Here is a 19,726-nt window from a genome sequence, read left to right as displayed (position 1 = left end):
AGGGCACATTGGATGGGAGCCCTGCATCCTTTTGGGGAGGGTTGGAGGAGATCTGGGCAGAGCCCCAGGGGGGCTGTTTGTACCTAAGTGTCACCATCACTCATTCATTCAGTCAGTTTGCTGACAGACGTTTATTGAGCACCAAAATTGTGCCATGCACTATCTTGGGCTCTGTGGATGCAGGGATGAATCAAACACAGTCTGTTCTTCGAAGGGTTCACAGTCTAATGGGGAGACAGAAACAAATACAGGCAATTACCTAGCACTGTGCTCAATGTCACACAGAAGGGAGAAAAGGTGCTGTTTAGTTACTCATGCAAGACTCATTTTGTACCTGCTATGTATCAGGTACTGTTCTGTGTGCTGGAGATAGAGCAGTGAACAAAAACAAAGCAAAACAAAACATTCCCTCTCTCTTGGAGATTGTAGTCTAGTGCTGTGGATGCACCTAGTAGGGTACAGATCTCACACTGAGGGGTATAGCAAACTGGGTCCCAGCAGGAAAACAGAAATCATGCTAGGTCTTCCAACAGAGGGAATTTAATGCAGGGAATTGGTTACCCAATTACTCAGTCACGGAAGTGCTGAGAAGCCGAATAGGGGATGATGATCCAACCCTGAGATTAGAGGAGCAGAAAGCCGCTACCACCCCAAAGGTCTGGAGGGACAGCCATGGGGGATGTCACACCAAAACCAGAAGTCAGGGCCACCCAGCAGGTGCTAGAACCATGATCTGCCCTGTGGGAGCAATGACCATGGAGGGAGGGATGGGCCCCAGGGAGCTAGAGCTTCAGAGATGTGGTGAGAGAGAAGGCAAAAAGCACCCTGCCCTGTACCTCTTCCCGTCTGGCGCAGGCAGACTTTGAACCCCCAAATTCCCACCCTAGTCCCTGGAACTGCGGGTATGATGAGATGCCATGCCCATGAATATGTTAACTTACGTGGCAAAAGGGTCTTTGTACGTGTAATTATGGTTGCTAATCTTAAAATAGGGAGATTATCCTGGATTATCGAAGTGGGTACAATCTAATCACATGAGCCCCTCAAAGCAGAGAATTCTCTCTGGCTAGAAGCATAAGACAGGGGTGGCAGATGGAGAAGTCAGTGAGATTCAAGTATGAGACAGCTCTGACTCCTCACTGCCAGCTCTGAGAGACAGGGGGTCACATGGGAGGACCGGAGAGAGGCCTCTAAGAGCTTAGGGTGGTCCCAGCTGATAGCCAGCAAGGAAATGGGACCTCAGTCCTACAGTCCCAAGGAACTGAATTCAGCCAACAAGAAGAATGAGACTGGAAGTAGATTCCTCCCCAGAGCCTCTGTGACACCTTGATTTCAGCCCTGTGATACCCTGAGCAGAGCCCAGCTGAGCCCACCCAGACCTCTGACCTCCAGAAAGGTGAGGTAATAAATGTGCTGTTTTATGCCACTACGTTTTTGTAATTTGTTACAGCAGCCATTGGAAGTTAATATGTCGTCTTCAGTCTTCAATCAGCGCCTGCCAGTGCACAGGGCAGTTTGGGAAATGTAGTTCCCTGCAATTTGGAACCAGGTAGGGTGAGGGTGGATCTGTGCACCAACGGTCAAAGGGCTGGCCACCTTCCCGGAGGAGGTGAGATCTAAGCTGAGACCTGAAGATATGATAGGAGTCACGCAGGAAAAGGACAGCTGGGTGAACAGGGATGGGTGTTCTGGGGAGAGGGAGGAACCCATGCAAGTCCGAGGAAGAGCGTGGTAGGTGCAGGGAACTGCAAAGCACTCAGCATGGGGGGAGGTGGGGCACTAGTGCCTGAGGAACCGAGACCCTAGCCCCAGGATGTTGGGGAAGCACTGGAGGGTTTTGAGCAGGGGAGGATCACGGCTAGGTGTATTTTAAAGCTGCCCGCAGGCTGCTGTGAGTCCAAACAAGGGAGGCTGATGCCAGAAACCCAGGTGAGAGAGGCTGGAGGCTGGAGGGCAATGCAGATGGAAAGAAATGGACAGATTCCAGAAACAGAAGGACGTACTGACAGGACTTGTCAATGATGGGAGTCCAGGATGACCCTGGCATTGAGAGAAGAGGCTGGGGGAGGAGCAGCTGGTGGCAAAGGTGGAGGAGGGAGATTGTCTTCATGTCCTAGGGCAGCCTTACCAAGTACCACAAACTGGGTGGCTTAAAACAACAGAAGCACGTTCTCTTGCAGTCTGGAGGCTGAGTCCAGAATCAAGGTGTCAGCTGGACTTCTCTACCTCCAAAACCTGCAAGGGAGAGCCCTTCCTTCCCTCTTCTAGCATCCGGTATTTGTCGGCAATGCTTGCCCACAAACCCTTGTAGGTGCATCTCTCTAATCTCTGCTTCCAACTTCACATGCCCTGTCTCCGTGTCCAAAGGACACCAGTCATACTGGATTAAGGGCTCACCCTAATGACCTCATCTTAACTTGATTATGTTTGCAAAGACCCTGTTTCCAAATAAGCTCATATTCACAGGTACCAAAGGTTAGGACTTCAAGATACCTTTTAGAGGGGACACACTTCAACCCAAATCAGAGATCAAGACCTCATTTCAGGATATGAGAAGCCTGGAGTGCCCTGTGATGTCCAAGTGGAGATGCTGTGTAGACAAGTGGACATACAGGATAGGAACTCAAGAGAGAGCTAAACAAGAGACATAGATCAAGGAGTCATCGGCCCATGGCTAAAAACCAGGTGAGGGGAGCACAAAACCATAACAGCTGGGGAGGAACCAGGGCCAGGAGAGCATCTGAGGAGGGGGTGGGGCTTGCCTGGCTAAGCAACCAGACAGGAAAAGAGCATTTAAATATTCCAAAGCCTGGAGCAAGCATGGGTTTCTAAGATGCGAAAGAGAACAAGGAAAGTGATGCAGTGCAGGGCAGAGCCATAGGATGCTCTCAAGCCAAGAAGGGAACCAGGGCTACAGCATCTGCCTGTCCCTTCTCCAGGCCTCTCTGTAGGCATCTATTATGTCTACATGGGCAGAGGGAATGGGTGTTGGGATGACCCTGAGGCTTCTGGCCTTGGGTCTCCACACTCCTCCCTCCTGTGGGCACCTGGTGCCCGTGGCAGACACAGGGTTCCTAATCTTGTGCCCTCTTTGCCAGTTCTCAGGATGTAGGTTTCTACCTTAGGCCACCTGAGTAGATGCCACTGGACCAGTGGTTCTCAAAGTGGGGTCCCTGGGCCAGCAGCATCGACATCGCCTGGAAGCTTGTTAGAAAAGCAAATTCTCAAGCTGCCCTCCAAATCTACTGAATCAGAATCAGGGTCTGGAAATTTTTGTCTTCACAAGCCCTCCAGGGGATTCTGGTATTCTGAAGTTTGGGAACCATTGTGCTGGACCCTGAGATATTTGAGGGCAGGAATCCTACTTGTTTCTCCCCCAGCACCGGGCTCAGTGCCCGGTCTTCAGGAGATACCAACAGGTACTTGTTGGGGGGATGGTGGGTGAATGAACGAATTCAAGGTCACTCATCTCTGTCTGACCCTATCCTTTAATGTCCTTCACACGGTTTCTGCTTCCGCTGGGATGTGGGTGCCTCCCAGGCCAGTGCCAGGGTGCTGCAGGCCTGCCAGGGGGCAGCAGATGGGGCCTACTTTGGAGACCTGTGCCCCACCTGGGGCAGTTACCTGTGGGTACAGTACCACTGCCGGGAAGGTGAGTCCCCAACTTGCCTGGGTGTGGGAATTCCCTTCTTATCTCTAGCCCTCCTTGGAGCAGAGGGTGCAGCTATCCATGGGGGTGGATCTGCTCAGTACTGAGAGACCTCCTCACCCAAAACTGCTGCCCTGTGGCTTGCCCTCCCCACCTGGCTTAGCTGCAGGGTAAAGCATTTGAGGTTCAGTTGCAAAACAAGCCAGAAGTTGAAAAACAACTGTTTTAACCCCAGGACACTTCAAATTAAATTTCATGGGGTGACCCAATAAACACAACAGACAAAACCAAGATTACTTGATTGGAAGGATTCCCACATGCCACACGCACTCAACCACCACCCTCCCTGTAGACTGCCATTTTAGAATGCACAGGGACTTTTACAAATCTAAAAAACCATAAAAATAACCCATATTACCAGAATTTATAAAAGTTTTATAAATCAAGAAGGAAGAATCCCTCCCTTCAATTCAACAATTCTACTCCTCATAAAGAAACTACTCAATTGTTTAGAATAAATTCTTCCCTGCTTTTTAAAGTGTTTTCATAGACATGGCTGTGTATGAACGCATAGATGTATATGTCTACAACTCAATTTTTTTCACTTAACAATATATCGTGGACATCTCTCCAAGTCACTACCTTATTCTTTTAATGACTGCATAGTATCCCATCGTAAGATTATGTCAAAATTTATTTAACCCGTTCCCCTCTTTTTTTAAATTAATTAATTAATTTATTTTTGGCTGCTTTGGTTCTTTGTTGCTGCACGCAGGCTTTCTCTAGTTGTGGTGAGCGGGGGCCACTCTTCATTGTGGTGCGCAGGCTTCTCATTACGGTGGCTCCTCTTGTTGTGGAGCACGGGCTCCAGGCGCGCGGGCTTCAGTAGTTGCAGCACGTGGGCTCAGTAGTTGTGGTTCACGGGCTCTAGAGCGCAGGCTCAGTAGTTGTGGCGCACGGGCTTAGTTGCTCTGCAGCATGTGGGATCTTCCCAGACCAGGGATCAAACCCGTGATCCCTTCATTGGCAGGCGGATTTGTAACCACTGTTCCACCAGGGAAGTCCAACCTGTTCCCCTCTTGATGGACATTTTGGTTGCTTCTGAGTTTTTGTTGTTATGCATCACTCTGCAGTGCTCTCTTGTGCATTCTTGTGCATATATCTTGACATACACCTGGGATTATTTTTAGAGGAGAGATCCCTCGTAGCGGAAATGCTGGGTCACAGGGTACGTGCATTTTAAATGTTAGTAGACATTGCCACATTACCCTCCAAGATGGCTGTATCGAGTTCATTCCTATTACAGTGTGAGTGCAAATTTCCCCTCAAGCTGGGACGCCACATTATGCCATTGTCCAACCAATTAATTGGTCAGAATGGCAAATTCTACCGAGTCCGTGAGTAATGGTTCAAGGAGCTCTGAAGGGGAAAGATGAGTCAGAGAAGGTTGGGGTCCCCAGGGGCCATCCAGGAGAGTGGGGTCCTTGGGGACAGGAGGAAGAGGGCTGCACGGAGGAGAGGGTGCAGGAAGGGGGGGTGGCACTAGTTTGCAGAACACACTTGGGTGGAATAAGAGTGAGCAGGGTGTCTTGTTCCATTTTCTGGGAAGAGAGGCCACATGGTTTGGCAGCACTTTCCGTTTGGTGGTTTTGCTCCTGGACAAAGGGTGCCCTTGGAGATCTGCCAGTTGCAGCCTTGCTGTCATCAGACAGACGGGTAGCTTAGGGGTAGGGGGGTGAGTTGGGTCTGGCTACCACATGGACCAGATTTTCTGTCCTGACTTTGATTTCAAATATCTTGTCCCTTGTGAATCGGTGGGTTCTGATTACCATCAGTTTCTGATTTCTGAAGGGAAGGACTTCATCCAGCAGTATCCCCTGCCCCCCAGCTCCTGCCTCTGTGCCCAGAAGGGCCTGCTGCATCCTGAGTTTCCTCGGATGATCACGAATCCGTACCAATCAGGACCACAGTGGCTTTCTGACGAGCTCAAGAAAGTCCTTTTCATTTGCATTCAGGTTCTTACATATTTTCCCTTCTCATTTAAGTCAGAAACCAAAAGACTGTGCTGCACCAATCAGCCCATGGCTGGGTGAACTGCCACAAATTCTACCCCTCACCCCATCCTCCAGGCCAACTTGTGAAGCTCAAATTTGTAAAGTTTAATGTGCACTAAATTGCTAACGATGATTCATCAGCCACCCTAGCCAAGGAGATTTTCCTAAAGGTGCTTTGCCTTTTGCCTTTTTAATCATTATAAAATACACTTAGACAATCAATGGATCCTGGTTAAATAAATTAGGGTACATCGTGCAGCTATTAAAGAGTATAAGGCAGCTCTAACTGAATTCATATAGAACAATCTCCAAAATATTCTAAGTGAAAAAAATGGAAGGTGCCAAATAGTGAACAGAGCACCATTTGTATAAATAGAAAAGTATGTACATGCTTGTGAGTGTGTAGGTATCTCTGGAAAGAGACCCAGGAGACTGGTAACAATGGCTGCCTCTGGGAAGCAGAACTGGGGGACTGAGGGGTAGCAGTCGGGGAGGACTTTCTTTTCACTGTAGACCCTTTTGTACACTTCAGATTCTGTATCTGGGTCATGTATTACCTAGGAATGAAAAATAAAATTCAAAAGAACTTTAAAAAGTAAAAATTTTAAAACTTTAAAAGCCCCACTAAAGATAAAGGTCAGGTAGATAGAAGAAAGTAGGTTTTAAACAGAAACATCTGCTTTGCAACGGCAAATGGTATTTTGAGTTTTGATGTGCAGGCCTGAAGCCGATGGTGGGCAATGAGAGTTTCATCTTTTTTTTTTTTTTTTTTTTTTTTTTGCAGTACACGGGCCTCCCACTGCTGTGGCCTCTTCTGTTGCAGAGCACAGGCTCCGGATGCGCAGGCTCAGCGGCCATGGCTCACAGACCCAGCCGCTCCATGGCATGTGGAATCCTCCCAGACCGGGGCACGAACCCATGTCCCCTGCATCAGCAGGTGGACTCTCAACCACTGCGCCACCAGGGAAGCCCGAGAGTTTCATCTTTGACAATGTCACCATTTCCCTTACATGGCTCCTCTGTCCCTACATTGGAAACCTGTCCTGTATAATTAATATGGGGGATGGCCACACTTTTGATCCCTACTACCCCACAAGGTAAGAGGAATTTCTGAGTCTTGAGAAAAAATGTATCAGTCAGTTTCTGCTTCATAACAAAACACCACAAAACTTAGTGACTTACAATAATAGTATAATTTTTCATGGTTCTTTGGATCAGCTAGGTGTCTTTTCTTGTCTGGACTACCTCAGCTGGATGGCCTAGGAAGGCCTCATTCTTTTGTCTGGCAGTTAGCTGGATGTCAGCTAGTGGCATGTGTCACTCATCACCCAACAGGCTAGCCTAGGCTCATCTGCATGGTGGCAGAAGAGTTTCCAGCAGGGAGTGAAAGCAAGGCCCAATGTGTAAGCATTTTTCAAATCACTACTTGTGTCACATTTTCTAATGTCCCATTGACCAGAGCAAGTTCCATGGCCAAGCCCGCACTGAACAGGTGGAGAAATAGTCTCCACCTGTTGGTGGAAGGAGAGGCAGAGTCACAGTACAAAGGGGCATACATATGGGAATGGGAGGAATGGTGCTCACAGGTTTTCTCAATGGAGAAGGTCACTCAAACAGTCATGGAGAGCTGGGTCCTTTTAGCTCGGCTCTGCGGAATCTCCCCAGTCACTGTCCAAGGAGTCAGTAACGGGGTGAAGAAGATGCTCACCTGCGTGTACGAATGTTTTTTGTTGATAAGGATAATAAAAATAATAGTAGCAATATTAATAACAGTCCAGCTAAGCAGCTTTCACACCCAATCTCACTTAATCCTCACAACAACCCCATGAGCAGGAGCTACTCTGTCCTGAATAACAGCCACTCACCATATGAGCTACTGGGCCCTTGAAATACAGCTGCTCTCAACTGAGATGTGCTGTAAATGTAAATGCACGTGGGATATTGAAGATGTAGCTCCCTTCCCATGAAAGAATGTAAAATATCTCACGAAGTGATGTTTTGATATTGATTACACATTGAAATGATAGTATTTTGGATCTATTGGGGTTAAGGAAATAATTTTTTAAAATTAATTTCACCTGCTCCTTCACACTTTTTTCAGTGTGACCATTAGAAAGTTTACAATGACACACGTGGCTCACACTGTTTCTGTTGGACAGTGCTGAACTACGTAATCATCTTGTTTTACAGACAAAGCTACTGAGGCTTCAAGAGGTCCAGTAGCACTGCCCAAGCCACGCAGCTGGTGAGGGACAGCATAGCCAGGCAAGCCAGGGCTGCCTGGAATCAAAGCTCAGGCTCTTAGGCTCTTAGGCCCTGGTGGAGAACACAGCACGCAGCATCGGGGCCCAAGGGCACCAGACGCTGCATCCTCCAGGGAAGAGTAGCTCCCCGAGCTGATGGCAGCTGAACACAATTCATAACATTTCAAAGTCCTACCTGGGCCTGGAATAAGCTCCATTCTACCCTGCTGGGTGCCCCAGCTGAAGGGGTGCCCCATCAGTTCCAGATCCTCCTTGGCATCTGGCTCATTTCAGAGAAATCAAGGATTCCCAGGGAAATCATGGAGGCCCATAAGCACCTCTCCTAACCCTGAAACATCTCTGGTTCTACTCTGTGTGGGCTAGAGGTTCTGAATTCAGCCCTGTGGGTGTCTGCTATTCCCAGAAGGCCTGGGTGGGCTGGGGCAACCCGGGGACCAACCCGGTCCACAGTCCAAATCTGATCCAGTGAGTGCGGGTCTCAAACTCAGAAGTCCTCTGGGGTCTCAGGCATTGTGCCATGCCGCAAAATAAAATGTGTCCAGAGGCTGGGGTTCTTATCCTAGATATGATGTGAGACCCAGAGACAATCTCTGGGTTTCCATTTCCTTCCCTATCACATTTATATTGATGGCGATCTTAACTGTTTCACAGAGTAAAATGAGAAATTAAATATGAAGTTGCTTTGGAGAAAAAAAAGGTTTAAGTGATAGAAATACCCATGGCATTATTCTGCAGGTTTCTTCCCGTTTGCTACCATTTCATCGATAAAACAAGAAATGCTGGGGCTTCCCTGGCGGCGCAGTGGTTGAGAATCTGCCTGCCAATGCAGGGGACACGGGTTCGAGCCCTGGTCTGGGAGGATCCCACATGCCGCGGAGCAACTGGGCCCGTGAGCCACAACTACTGAGCCTGCGCTTCTGGAGCCTGTGCTCCGCAACAAGAGAGGCCGCGATAGTGAGAGGCCCGCACACCGCGATGAAGAGTGGCCCCCGCGCGCTGCAACTAGAGAAAGCCCTTGCACAGAAACGAAGATCCAACACAGCCAAAAATAAATAAATTAAAAAAAAAAACAAGAAATGCTAAGTTACATAGTCTTTCAGCCCCCAAATTTTATACAAATTACATTTGGCATAAGTCAAAATTGACTGACTGTAGCCCTGCTAAGTTCTTTAGTTAAACAAGGACATTTCAGTAATATAAAAATGTAGTTAAAAACTGGAGCAAATGGGACAAAATGCAAATATTTGTCCACTCTGGATGGTGAGTCCAAGGGTGTTTATCATATTACTCTCTGGAATTCTCTGTGTGATTAAATGTTTTCATAATCTAAGAGAAACAGCAATAAACAATGCTTTACATTTGCAAACCCTCTGGGCATTTGCTGTAAGTGAAAGCTACTGCATTTTCTTTTCTCTTTCGAAAGAAATAAATGGTGATACCCTCCACCATCACTCCAACCCGATAACCCAATTTTGTCTACTTTAAAGATCTGTTAGACCTTGAAACTACCCACTCACCTTCTGCTATCATTTTTATTAACGTTGGGAGATATATTTCTGATGCTTTCTTATCAGCACTAGCAGCCTCAGAACTCAGTTTACAGTGTGAAAAATGGCATGAATTTTAAGTATACAGAAGTCACATACTTCGTGCAAACGTCACTATGCTTTTTTAAAATGTGTTTGTACGGACTCCTACTTTTGCTTAACTCCTCATTAGGCCAACAGGTGAATTTTTCAAATCGGACTCTGTCTCCACCCTAGATAAATCACATGAGCTAATGGATAGGATTCAACCTCAAATAGAAACAGCGTAAGAAGTCAAAGGATTTCTCCTTTAAAAGCTCCTTCTAGCCTTGCACTCCCCATGTCTTGTGTTCATTTGCATGGCAAGCTGTTTTGTTTCTCTGTTTGTCGTGGGAAACTTTCTACATTTCTGAAATTATACTATGTGCCTATAGACACAATTTGAATAAAGTGAAATTTGTCCAAGTCCAGTGTTGGGTAATTCAGCGCCACCTACTGACAGATCTGGGTATTGCCATAATTCTTGGGTCTTTATTTTGAGTCACCTCTGGACAGAGCTGAGTCTGGGGGACCTCTCATTAAATTGTATCATATTCACGTCAAGTATCAAAGCAGTGTATACAAACCAGTAAGTGATGGAATTTTGGAGTAATTTTTCAACTTTTTATTGAGGCATAAGATATGTATAGAAAACTGCACAAAAAGATACAGCTCAATTAATTTTTAGACAATAAACACATCCATGTAACCAGCACCTAGATCAAGAAACAAAACATGACCCAGTACCCAGAAATCCTCCACGGGCCGCCCCCCCACAAGGATACTGATTTCTAACATCATCGACTACTGTGACCTGTGTTTGAAATTTTTATAAATAGAATCGTAAAGTATATTTTCTCTTGTGTCTTACTTCTGCTCAGTATGTTTTTGAGATTTATGCATATTGCTGTGTATAACTGTGATTTCTTTTTTCTCGCTGCTGTATAACATTCTGTTATATGAATATTCCTCAACTTATCCACTCTAGTGTTGATACGCATTGGGGTGGTTTCCCATTTGTACTCTTACAACTTGTGCAACTGTGAACATTCTAGTACATGCCTTTTCATGCACATATGTACACATTTCTGTTGGGTTTATACCCAGGAGTGGAATTCCTGGGTCATAGGGTCATTAAATTTAAGTTGTTGTCTCCATTGCTTTGTACTCCAAGCACAGCTTCTCTTTGTTGGCAGCAGTTACTAAACCACTTTGCACTCTTTTCTCTTGGGTGAGATCACTGGGTGACAAATCAAGAAAAATCCATTTCTCTGCTTTTTAGTCCTGGGCAATTTCAGTTGGCACCAGAGTTTAGAGAATGGAATAAATTGCTTCTTCCAGACAGATTGCTGAAAAACAGGTAGGATTCAAGGCCATCTTCATATTTCTACAGTTAGTTTCCTTGTTCTGAAATCTACATGGTTTGATACTAATAATGGCCACTCCAACATTCTTTTGATTAGTGTTTGCTGTTACATCTTTCTTCCATCCTTTTACTTTTTTGTTGTTGTTGTTAACTGTTTTCTCAAAGTGATTATTTTTTAAAAATTTTTATTGGAGTATAGTTGTTTTACAATGTTGTATTAGTTTCTACTGTATAGCAAAGTGAATCAGCTATACGTATACATATATCCCCTCTTTTTTGTATTTCCTTCCCATTTAGGTCACCACAGAGCACTGAGTAGAGTCCCCTGTGCTATACGACCATCCTTTTACTTTTAACCTATCTATATTGTCATATTTAAAGTGGGCATCTTATAGACAGCATACAGTTGAGTCTTGGTTTTTTAAAATCTCATCTGGCATAATAATTGGTATGTTTAGATTGTTTACAATTAATGTAATTATTGATATAGTTAGATTTAGGTCTACTATTTTGTTATTTGTGTTCTGTTCGCACCCTCTGTTTATTTTCCCCCATTCCTCTCCTTTCTTCCCCTCTTTTGGATTATTTGAATATTTTCAGCATTCTATTTTAGCTTACCTATTGGCTTTTTTGGTTATTTTTCTTTGTATTACTTTTTAAATAGTTTCCTTGGGGATTACAATATACATATCTAACCTTTCACAGTCTACTTAGAGTTAATATTTTCCACTTCAGGTAAAATGTTATGGCCTTACCAGCATATAGTTTCCTTTGCCTGCCATCTTTTATGTTATAATTGTCAGTTGTAGGATGTTTACATACATTGAAAAGCCCTTTCAACAGTCATACATATATTAAAGAACTTAAGAGGAGAAAAATAGGCTACATTTACCAAGATATTTACCTTTTCTTGCACTCTCCCTTCATTCCTGAAGTTTCGAGTTTCCCTCTGATATCATTTCCCTTCAGCTGGAAAAACTTCCTTCAAATTGCCTTTTTCATTTTTTAAAAAAATAAATTTGTTTATTTATTTACTTAGTTATGGCTGTGTTGGGTCTTTGTAGCCGCACACGGGCTTTCTCTAGTTGTGGCGAGCAGGGGCTACTGTTCGTTGCAGTGCACGGGCTTCATCATTGCGGTGGCTTCTCTTGTTGTGGAGCACGGGCTCTAGGCACATGGGCTTCAGTAGTTGTGGCGCACGGGCTCAGTAGTTGTGGCTCATGGGCTCTAGAGCACAGGCTCAGTAGTTGCGTCACACGGGCTTAGATGCTCCACGGCATGTGGGATCTTCCTGGACCAGGGCTCGAACTGCACTGGCAGGCAGATTCTTAACCACTGAGCCACTGGGGAAGCCCAAGCATTTCTTTTAAAGTAGATTTTGCAGCAACAAAGTCTCTTACAGAATTTCTTCATTCCTGAGAATGTCTTTATTTTGATTTAATTCCTGGAAGATATTGTTGCTGGCTATAGAATTATGTGTTGACAGCTCTTTTCTTTCAGCACTTTGAAGATGTCATTCACTGTCTCTGACCTCCAGTTTCCAAAGAAATCTACAGTCATTCAAATCACTGTTTTCTCTACATGTAGTGTATCACTTTTTTTCCAGACTGATCTCAAGATTTTTTTTATCTTCAGTTTTCAGCACTTCACTATATGTGTGGGCAAGGTTTTCTTTAAGGTTTTTTTTGTTTTGTTTTTGTTTGTTTGTTTGTGTTTTACATTTGGGGTTTCACAGAACTTCTTGAATCTTTAAATTTATGTGCTTTGTCAAATCTGGAAAGTTTTCAGCCATTATTTCTTCAAATATATTTTTCTACAGCAACCTCTTTCTTCTCTCTGGTGCTCCAATAACACAAATGTTTTACCTTTAGATATTGTTACACAGATTGCTGACATTCTGCTCATTTTTTAAATTTTTAAAATTTTTTTCTCTATGTTCTTTAGATTGGATAATTTCTCTTGCTCTGTCTTCAAGCTCACTGACTTTTCCCTCTGCCATCTCAATTCTGCTATTGCATCCAACCAATGAATCTTTTATTTCAGACATTGTGTTATTAATTTCTAAAATTTCCCCTTGGCTCTTGTTAATAGTTTTGGCTTCTCTGCTGAGAATGTCTAGCTTTCCATTCATTTCAAGAGAGTTTCCTTTTACTTCATGGAGCATAGTTATAATAGTTGGGTTAAAGTCTTTGACATTTTAATATCTGAGTCACCTCAGGGTTGACATCTACTGATTATGTTTTCCCTTGAAATTTGGCCACATTTTCCTGGTTCTTTGTGTATCAGGCAATTCTGGATTATATTCTGAACATTTTAGGTAGTAGGTTCTGACACTCTGGGTCCTTTTAAGAATACTCTGGAAAATGTTCATTTTTTCTTGTCTGTTTGTTTTGTTTTAGCAGGCAACCAACCCAGTTAGGTTCAGACCACACATTCTGACTTGCCTTCTGTGAGCAGTGGTTCCCATTCCAGTTCAGTTTCCAAAACCGTCAGGGTCTGTTCCATTCATGTGCCACTCGGGGTGCTGGTTTACGCTGTACTTTAGTCCAAGAGGCCTTTGCTATATTTCTTTGGGTCTGTTCTGCACATGTGCAGTTTCTGGGTGAACTCATGATTCATGCTGGGCCATACACAGAATTAGGGAATCATCTTCTCTGCATCTCTCCTTTTCAGGACTTTCCCCACAATCTCCAGCTCCCACAGGCCCCTTTCCATGGATCCTCTGGATAGAAAGATTAGTTTTCTCTTAGGGATTTTGGGGTCTGCATCACCCCACACAGTCAGTGAGGCTCCAAGAGAGAGGACAGCCTGGGGTAGGTACAGGAGAGAAAAAAAAAAGACTAACACAAAACAAAAGTGGGTATTTCCTCTGTAGTCTCAGACTCACTGGGGCCCTTTTTCTGGTTCTCTGGCTAAACAGAGGGTGTTTCTCTCGGGGTTTTTGTTTTCTTTACTCACTGTGCAGTACCATGACCCAGACTACCCTCAGGACAAAGTCAAGAGATAAAGGAGATTAAACAAACAAACAAACAACAACAACAACAAAAAAAACCCCACAAAAAAAAACCCAGAAAGAAAACAGGAAACTCCCGTCTTTATGGATGATAAAACTTCTTAAAGTTTTGACTTTCACCCGCAATCTGCCTACTGTTTTTTACTTTTCAGGGTCCTTGGGTAGTTTCTTTTTGTGTTCTACCCAGGTTTTTAGTTGTGATTAATGGAAGAAATAGGCTGTAGTGGGCTAACTCCATCTTGGCCGGCACCAAGAATCAGGTTACTGTTCTCCAAGCTTTATCACAACTGTATCCATTTGTAAACTATTTCTCAAGCCCTCACTATGTGCTAGGCTCTGTGCTAGACGCCAGGTATAAAGGGAGAACTAGACAGACACTGTCTGCGCTGACAGCCCCACAGGGAAGCATGACAGTAAATAAGCGAGCACAAAAGGGATGAGTGTCACCTAGGAGAAGTAGCAAAGCTATGGCAGTTATAAAAGAATCTAAGAAGACGCCCCTGAGGAGGTGATGTTTAAGCTGAGAACTGAAGGAAGAGCAAGTGTATGAGCAAAGGGATGGGCAAGAGGCTTCCCTGTAAAGAGCACTTCTGGGCCTTGGGGTGGGGAAGAAGTGACATGTTCTATGAACTGGAAAGAGGCCTGAGCTACCAGTATAGTTACAGAAGGGGAGTGTGGCAGGAGCTGAGGAGGAGGACAGGAGGGGAGGTCACATGAATCTTTTGGGGCCATTTGAGAGATTTTAAATTAGTCCCCTTGGGAAAATGAGAAGCAAAACATACTCACAATTTTGATATGTTTGGACTCATCCCATTTTACAAATGGAGAAAACAAGGCTCAGAAAGGTAGGCTGGGGCATAGTATTTTACAGATGAAGCAAGAAGGCCCAGAGAGGGGGTGTATATGAGCCACAGAGGGAGAAAATGGCAGACAACGGACTTGCAGCCAAGTATTCGACTCCCTAATTAGTCAGAGCTATTTCTTCCATTTCTCACCTGCTCCAGGAGTCTCAGTGTAACCTTCACAAACACAGAGAGCGTGGCTTGGTCGTGTACCATCTTTTTCTTCATTGTTTTTTATCTTTGCAGAGCGGGGGAGATGTATGGTGGGAGTGCACACATGCACACATGTGAATGCCCGTGTGTGTGAGCCCAACACTGGTAATGTTTCTGACCGTTGTTGGCAGTTTGTCCAGCAGCGTTTTCCACCAGTTCACAGCCCCTGGGGAATTCACTGTGTTTGTCGAGTGTACAACCAGCGAGTGGAACGTGATAGCTCAGAAGCAAGTGACGATGTGAGACAAGATGGAGAGGCTCTGTGTGACTGGGTGTTCTGGCCTGTCCACATCAGGAACGAGCCCTCTCTGCTGGGCAGTCTTCAGGGACCCTCTGTGGATTCAGGTAGAGCTTGATGGAGGTGAGTTTGCAGAAATGGTCAAGGTCAAGGCAGCCTTGATTTGCCCCCAATCTATCCATCCAGCTCCCAGGCTTCAATAAATACTAACAGCAAACACTTATGGAGTTAGTTTCTTAGCCACTCATTTATTTAGTACCTAGTGTATACCAGGAACTGGTCTAAGTGCTTATATAGTAGCCCACCCAATACATTTTACGGAGGAAGAAATGGAAGGAAGGTTGAGAAATTTGGCCAAAGTCACAAGGCTAGTAAGCTAGTGAGAGCAACCATCCTTCTGAAGACCATTTGCATGCCCCTAGTCCCATCACAAGACTTGAACTTCCAAGCCATTCCCTGTTGGGGGAATGTGAATCTCAGCACAGCCAGCATCGACCAGCTTGACACAATCACATTGCCCCCAGTTAGGGCTGATAATCAACTACAGCAGCTGTTATGGCTGGTGTCCATGCTGATTGCTCACAGTTTCTCTTCTGATTGGTCACAGAGGCCATTCTGATTGGCCATCATGTCCATTTTGATCAGTCAATGTATCCATTCTGATTTGTCATGGCATCTATTCTGATTGGTCATAGCAATATTTCTCATTGGTCACAACGTCCATTCTAATTGGTCACAGCATCCATTCGGATTGGTCACAGTGTCCATTCTGATTCATCAGAACATCATTCTACTTAGCTGGTGCCCATGCAGTTTCAGTTGTTAAATATTTTGAATATCACCCCTTCTGTCAATAGACTCTCCCATCCTCACCGAAGGCAGTATCTTTCCTCAAGGCACAGGTCCAGTCTGAGATCTGGACAGAGACCTGTTGATATAAACTGAGTGGCACAGAGCTGTGGAGGTGAGGACATGTCTCAGTCCAACCTCATACCACCCAGAGCCTCACTCAGAGCAGTAACTTCATGGATCTATAACGGGACTTTAAACACAGTGCTTGGGGCTCCTTTCTGTTCTGGTGTGCTTGTTGGCTGAAGATAGCTTGCTAGGTGCACCTGGAAAAACTTAAGATAATCTTTTTTCATTCTACAAATATAATTGAGTGATTACTCTTTGTCAGGTATGGGGGGGAGGCAGCAATAAACATGAAAGTCAGGGTTCCTGTTCTCAGAGGGCTTACGTCAACACCATCAGCAGCAACAGTAGCATCACTCAAACAAGAAATATACTAGCTTGGTTTCTATTGCAAAGAATCTTAATTTAGTGGTTTAAATCATATTTTTTAAGAGTCAACCACAATATTTAGCATCCAGTTAGGATAACCAGCCCCAGTCTGTAAGGGAGCCCCACCTTAATGTGAACAGGCTGAGTTCTCTCGTTGGGCAGGGTTTCAGGCAGTTAGTCATGGAGATGGAAAGGGCTTCACTGCTTCGACTTAAGACAAGACTGGAGGCTAATTCTCATGCATAAAAACCAGCCGCACCCTTAAGAGATGCTACCTTTTGAGCCTTCCTCGCCACAAGGATATCTCTATCAACAAAATGTTCTGAGGTTTTTACTACGAACTTTTAAGTTTACGGTAACACGTGCATAGTATAAATAATTAGAGGGACTCCCCTGGTGTCCAGTGGTTAAGACTCCGCGCTCCCAATGCAGGGGGCCCGGGTTTGATCCCTCATCAGGGAACTAGATCCTGCATGCTGCAACTAAGAACCCACACGTGGCAACGAAGATCCTGTGTGCTGCAATTAAGACCCGGCGCAGCCAAATAAATAAAATAAAATAAATAAAATAATTAGAATATGCAGGTGAGCAGAGAGGGTCCTGAAAGAAAAATCACTCATGAACCCAATACTCAGAGATAATCCGTTTTAATATTTGGGTGGGGAGGATATATCCTTACATATGTCTTTATATCCATATCTATGTCTATATGTGGAATCTGACTTTACAACTGGAGTCTGAACTACCTCAGTATAATCTACTGCATGACTGACATTCTTAAATGTGTCTTACTCCACCTAGGAACAGGGGTGACTTACACTGTGCTGTCAGGTAACACAACCCTGGCTGAGTTCACCACGCAGAGGGGCCCGCTCCCCTACAGTGTGACCCTGGATGGAGCAGTCCAGCAATGGGTGGGCCCAGGGATGCACCACTTGGAGATCTGTGCCACCAGCAACACCACCACCTCTGCCCCCTTCAGAAACATCACCATCCACTTCGTGGAGCCCCTGTCAGGCCTGCAGGCCTCCTGGGCTCTGGCAACTTGGAGCTTGGACAGGACCTACTGGTCAATGTCTCGGCGGCTCACGGTATCCCGGAGAGGCTGAACTTTGAGGTGGCAGGACTCAGTGCAACCTTCTCCCATGAGAAAGAGAGCCTTGGGGGGCCATTTGGGACTTACCACGTGGCAGTTCCTCTTGAAGGTACTTGGAGTTTGTGTCTCCCCTTCCAAACCTCCCTCCTCTTCCCTTCCTGACTTGGTGTCCAGGGTTCTGCCAGCCAGTTTTTCGGTGTGTCCCAGACAAAAAGATGGTTCACAGCATCCAGCCTGGGTCACAAAATAAGGAAGAGACAGATATTACTTGCAGTTATAGAACTTATAGTCACAGGGATTCTCAACTTTGGCACTTCTGACATTTGGGACCAGATAATTCTTTGTTGCGGGGACCGTCCTGTCCACTGTAGGATGTTTAGCAGCATCCCTGGCCTCGACCCACTGGGTGCCAGTAGCCCCAGCCCCCAAGTCATGACAACTACAGATGTCTCCAGACATTGCCAACTGTGCCCTGGGGAGAAAAATCACCCCCACTGAGAATCACTGGAAGAGAGCGGGAGTACTTGGTTTCTTCCATCATTTCTAGAGGAGAATGTGTTTTGGGAAACTGCAGTCCATGCCCTGCGGGGGAGAGATGGGTAAAAACTAAAGGGTGGGAGAGAGAGGAACAAGAGAGGAGCTATCAGGAGGCTGCCTGGAATAGAGATAGGGCAGCAGACCGGCTGGCACCAGCCAGGGCAGGAGGCCACAGCTGACGTGCATTTAATCTGGAAAGAACAGAGTGTCTCTGAGGGCAGTGTGGTGAGGTCAGCAGGCAGGAAAGTGATGAAGGTGGCAGAGTCTCCAGCCCACCCAGGTCCGCTACCCTGGACCTCAGAGGTGTGTGAGAACGGGGGTAATGATGTGCAGGTATGGGCTACCATGCCCTCAGCAAGGGATGTGGCAAAAGAGATGGCAGAAAGAACGACAGAGTCAAGAAGAGAAACATCGCAATTTTGCCAGGTACCAAAGGTACAGTTTGGAACAGGAAGAATCTGGAAATGAAATGGAACGACAATGGCAAATATAATAAAGAGGCTGTAATTCAAATGCAAATTAATTTTTGTCTCCTATAAAAGCTACTTGGTAGGAGATAAGAGATAAAATCTCCATACACCCTGTGACTTTGGGGCTGTCTCTTGGATGATAAGCAGTCTTCTCCTCCCCATGAGAACAACAGACTGGATACCTCCAGGGATGAAGGGAGTGAGGGGGGAAGGAAAGGGAACCAGGTACGACAGGAAGGTGCTCACTTGGTGGCGCTGGCCTTGCTCTCACCGCCCAGCAGATGTTTGCAGCCGCCTCTCGTAGGAGCTTCTATGGGCTCTTGAGGCTCATAGACAACTGACAACTACAGATGTCAGACAACTACAACTACTGAGAATAAGAATTCACTCAGTCCAGGGCTCTCCTGTCACCAACAGGGTCCCTTTCTCTGTTCTCCTCGTTCTCTCTACCCTCTCCACCGCCTCCCCCCCCCGCCAAGGCTAACATCGGGTCCTTAGAAAATTCTCACCCAGTCCTCGGCTGCTTCCAGCCGACTGTAGTCATTTCCCAAATGCAGAAATGCTGCCTTTCCTCTCTCCCCTTCCCTCTCCTCCACCCGTCATAGATCATTCCAAGAGCATGAGTAAGGAACCTGTCCATGGGGGTTCCCAGCCTCAAAGAACACATACCCAGCTCACCAAGGGCCCTCTCTGAAGACCTTCTCTCCAGGCTTGAGAAGAGAAGAAGGTAGCACCCACCACCTCTTCCCCGTGAGGGAGGCAGGGGGGCGGGGATACTCATGTAGCAGCAGCTCTCTCCAAGTCTTCTGACAAATCCTCCTCTCCCCTCCCCACTCTCTCGACCCTTTTAAAACCGTATCATGGGCCTCCTTCTGCTGGAATCTCCTCTCTCATCTGGCAAATGAGCACCTGCTCATCCTTTGAACTTTAGCTCTAGCCCCTGCCCCACCTCATTAACCATTTCTTTCTCCCCCAAGGTAGAAGCAGGCCCCCAACCCCATGCCCACACTGCCTTCCATGCCGATTCCCACACTGGAGTGTCCCACATGTCTACTAGACCATAAGGCCTTGAGGACAAGGACCATGTTTCATTCATCTCTGTGTCCCCAGAGCCTTGCACCATGCCTGGCATACA

General features: G+C 45.8%; 1 protein-coding gene across 1 annotated transcript in view; it reads left to right on the top strand.

Annotated features, from left to right (window-relative positions):
- The window catches only part of LOC111179696 (polycystin-1-like protein 2), an 83,146-nt gene that overhangs the window by 6,471 nt on the left and 56,949 nt on the right, over positions 1–19,726 (top strand). The window contains 6 exon segments of the mRNA XM_089902489.1: positions 1,886–1,895; positions 3,552–3,736; positions 6,449–6,800; positions 15,107–15,327; positions 17,290–17,520; positions 17,523–17,693. Of these exon segments, the coding sequence (XP_089758615.1) occupies positions 1,886–1,895; positions 3,552–3,736; positions 6,449–6,800; positions 15,107–15,327; positions 17,290–17,520; positions 17,523–17,693 (1,170 nt within the window).

Source organism: Delphinapterus leucas, chromosome 20 (genome assembly GCF_059928025.1).
Source record: "Delphinapterus leucas isolate spDelLeu-1000000601 "Yukka" chromosome 20, BTC_Dleu_Yukka2, whole genome shotgun sequence".
NCBI lineage: Eukaryota > Metazoa > Chordata > Mammalia > Artiodactyla > Monodontidae > Delphinapterus > Delphinapterus leucas.
The sequence above is the reverse complement of the archived record's forward strand: the minus strand, read 5'-3'. Positions and strand labels throughout refer to the sequence as shown.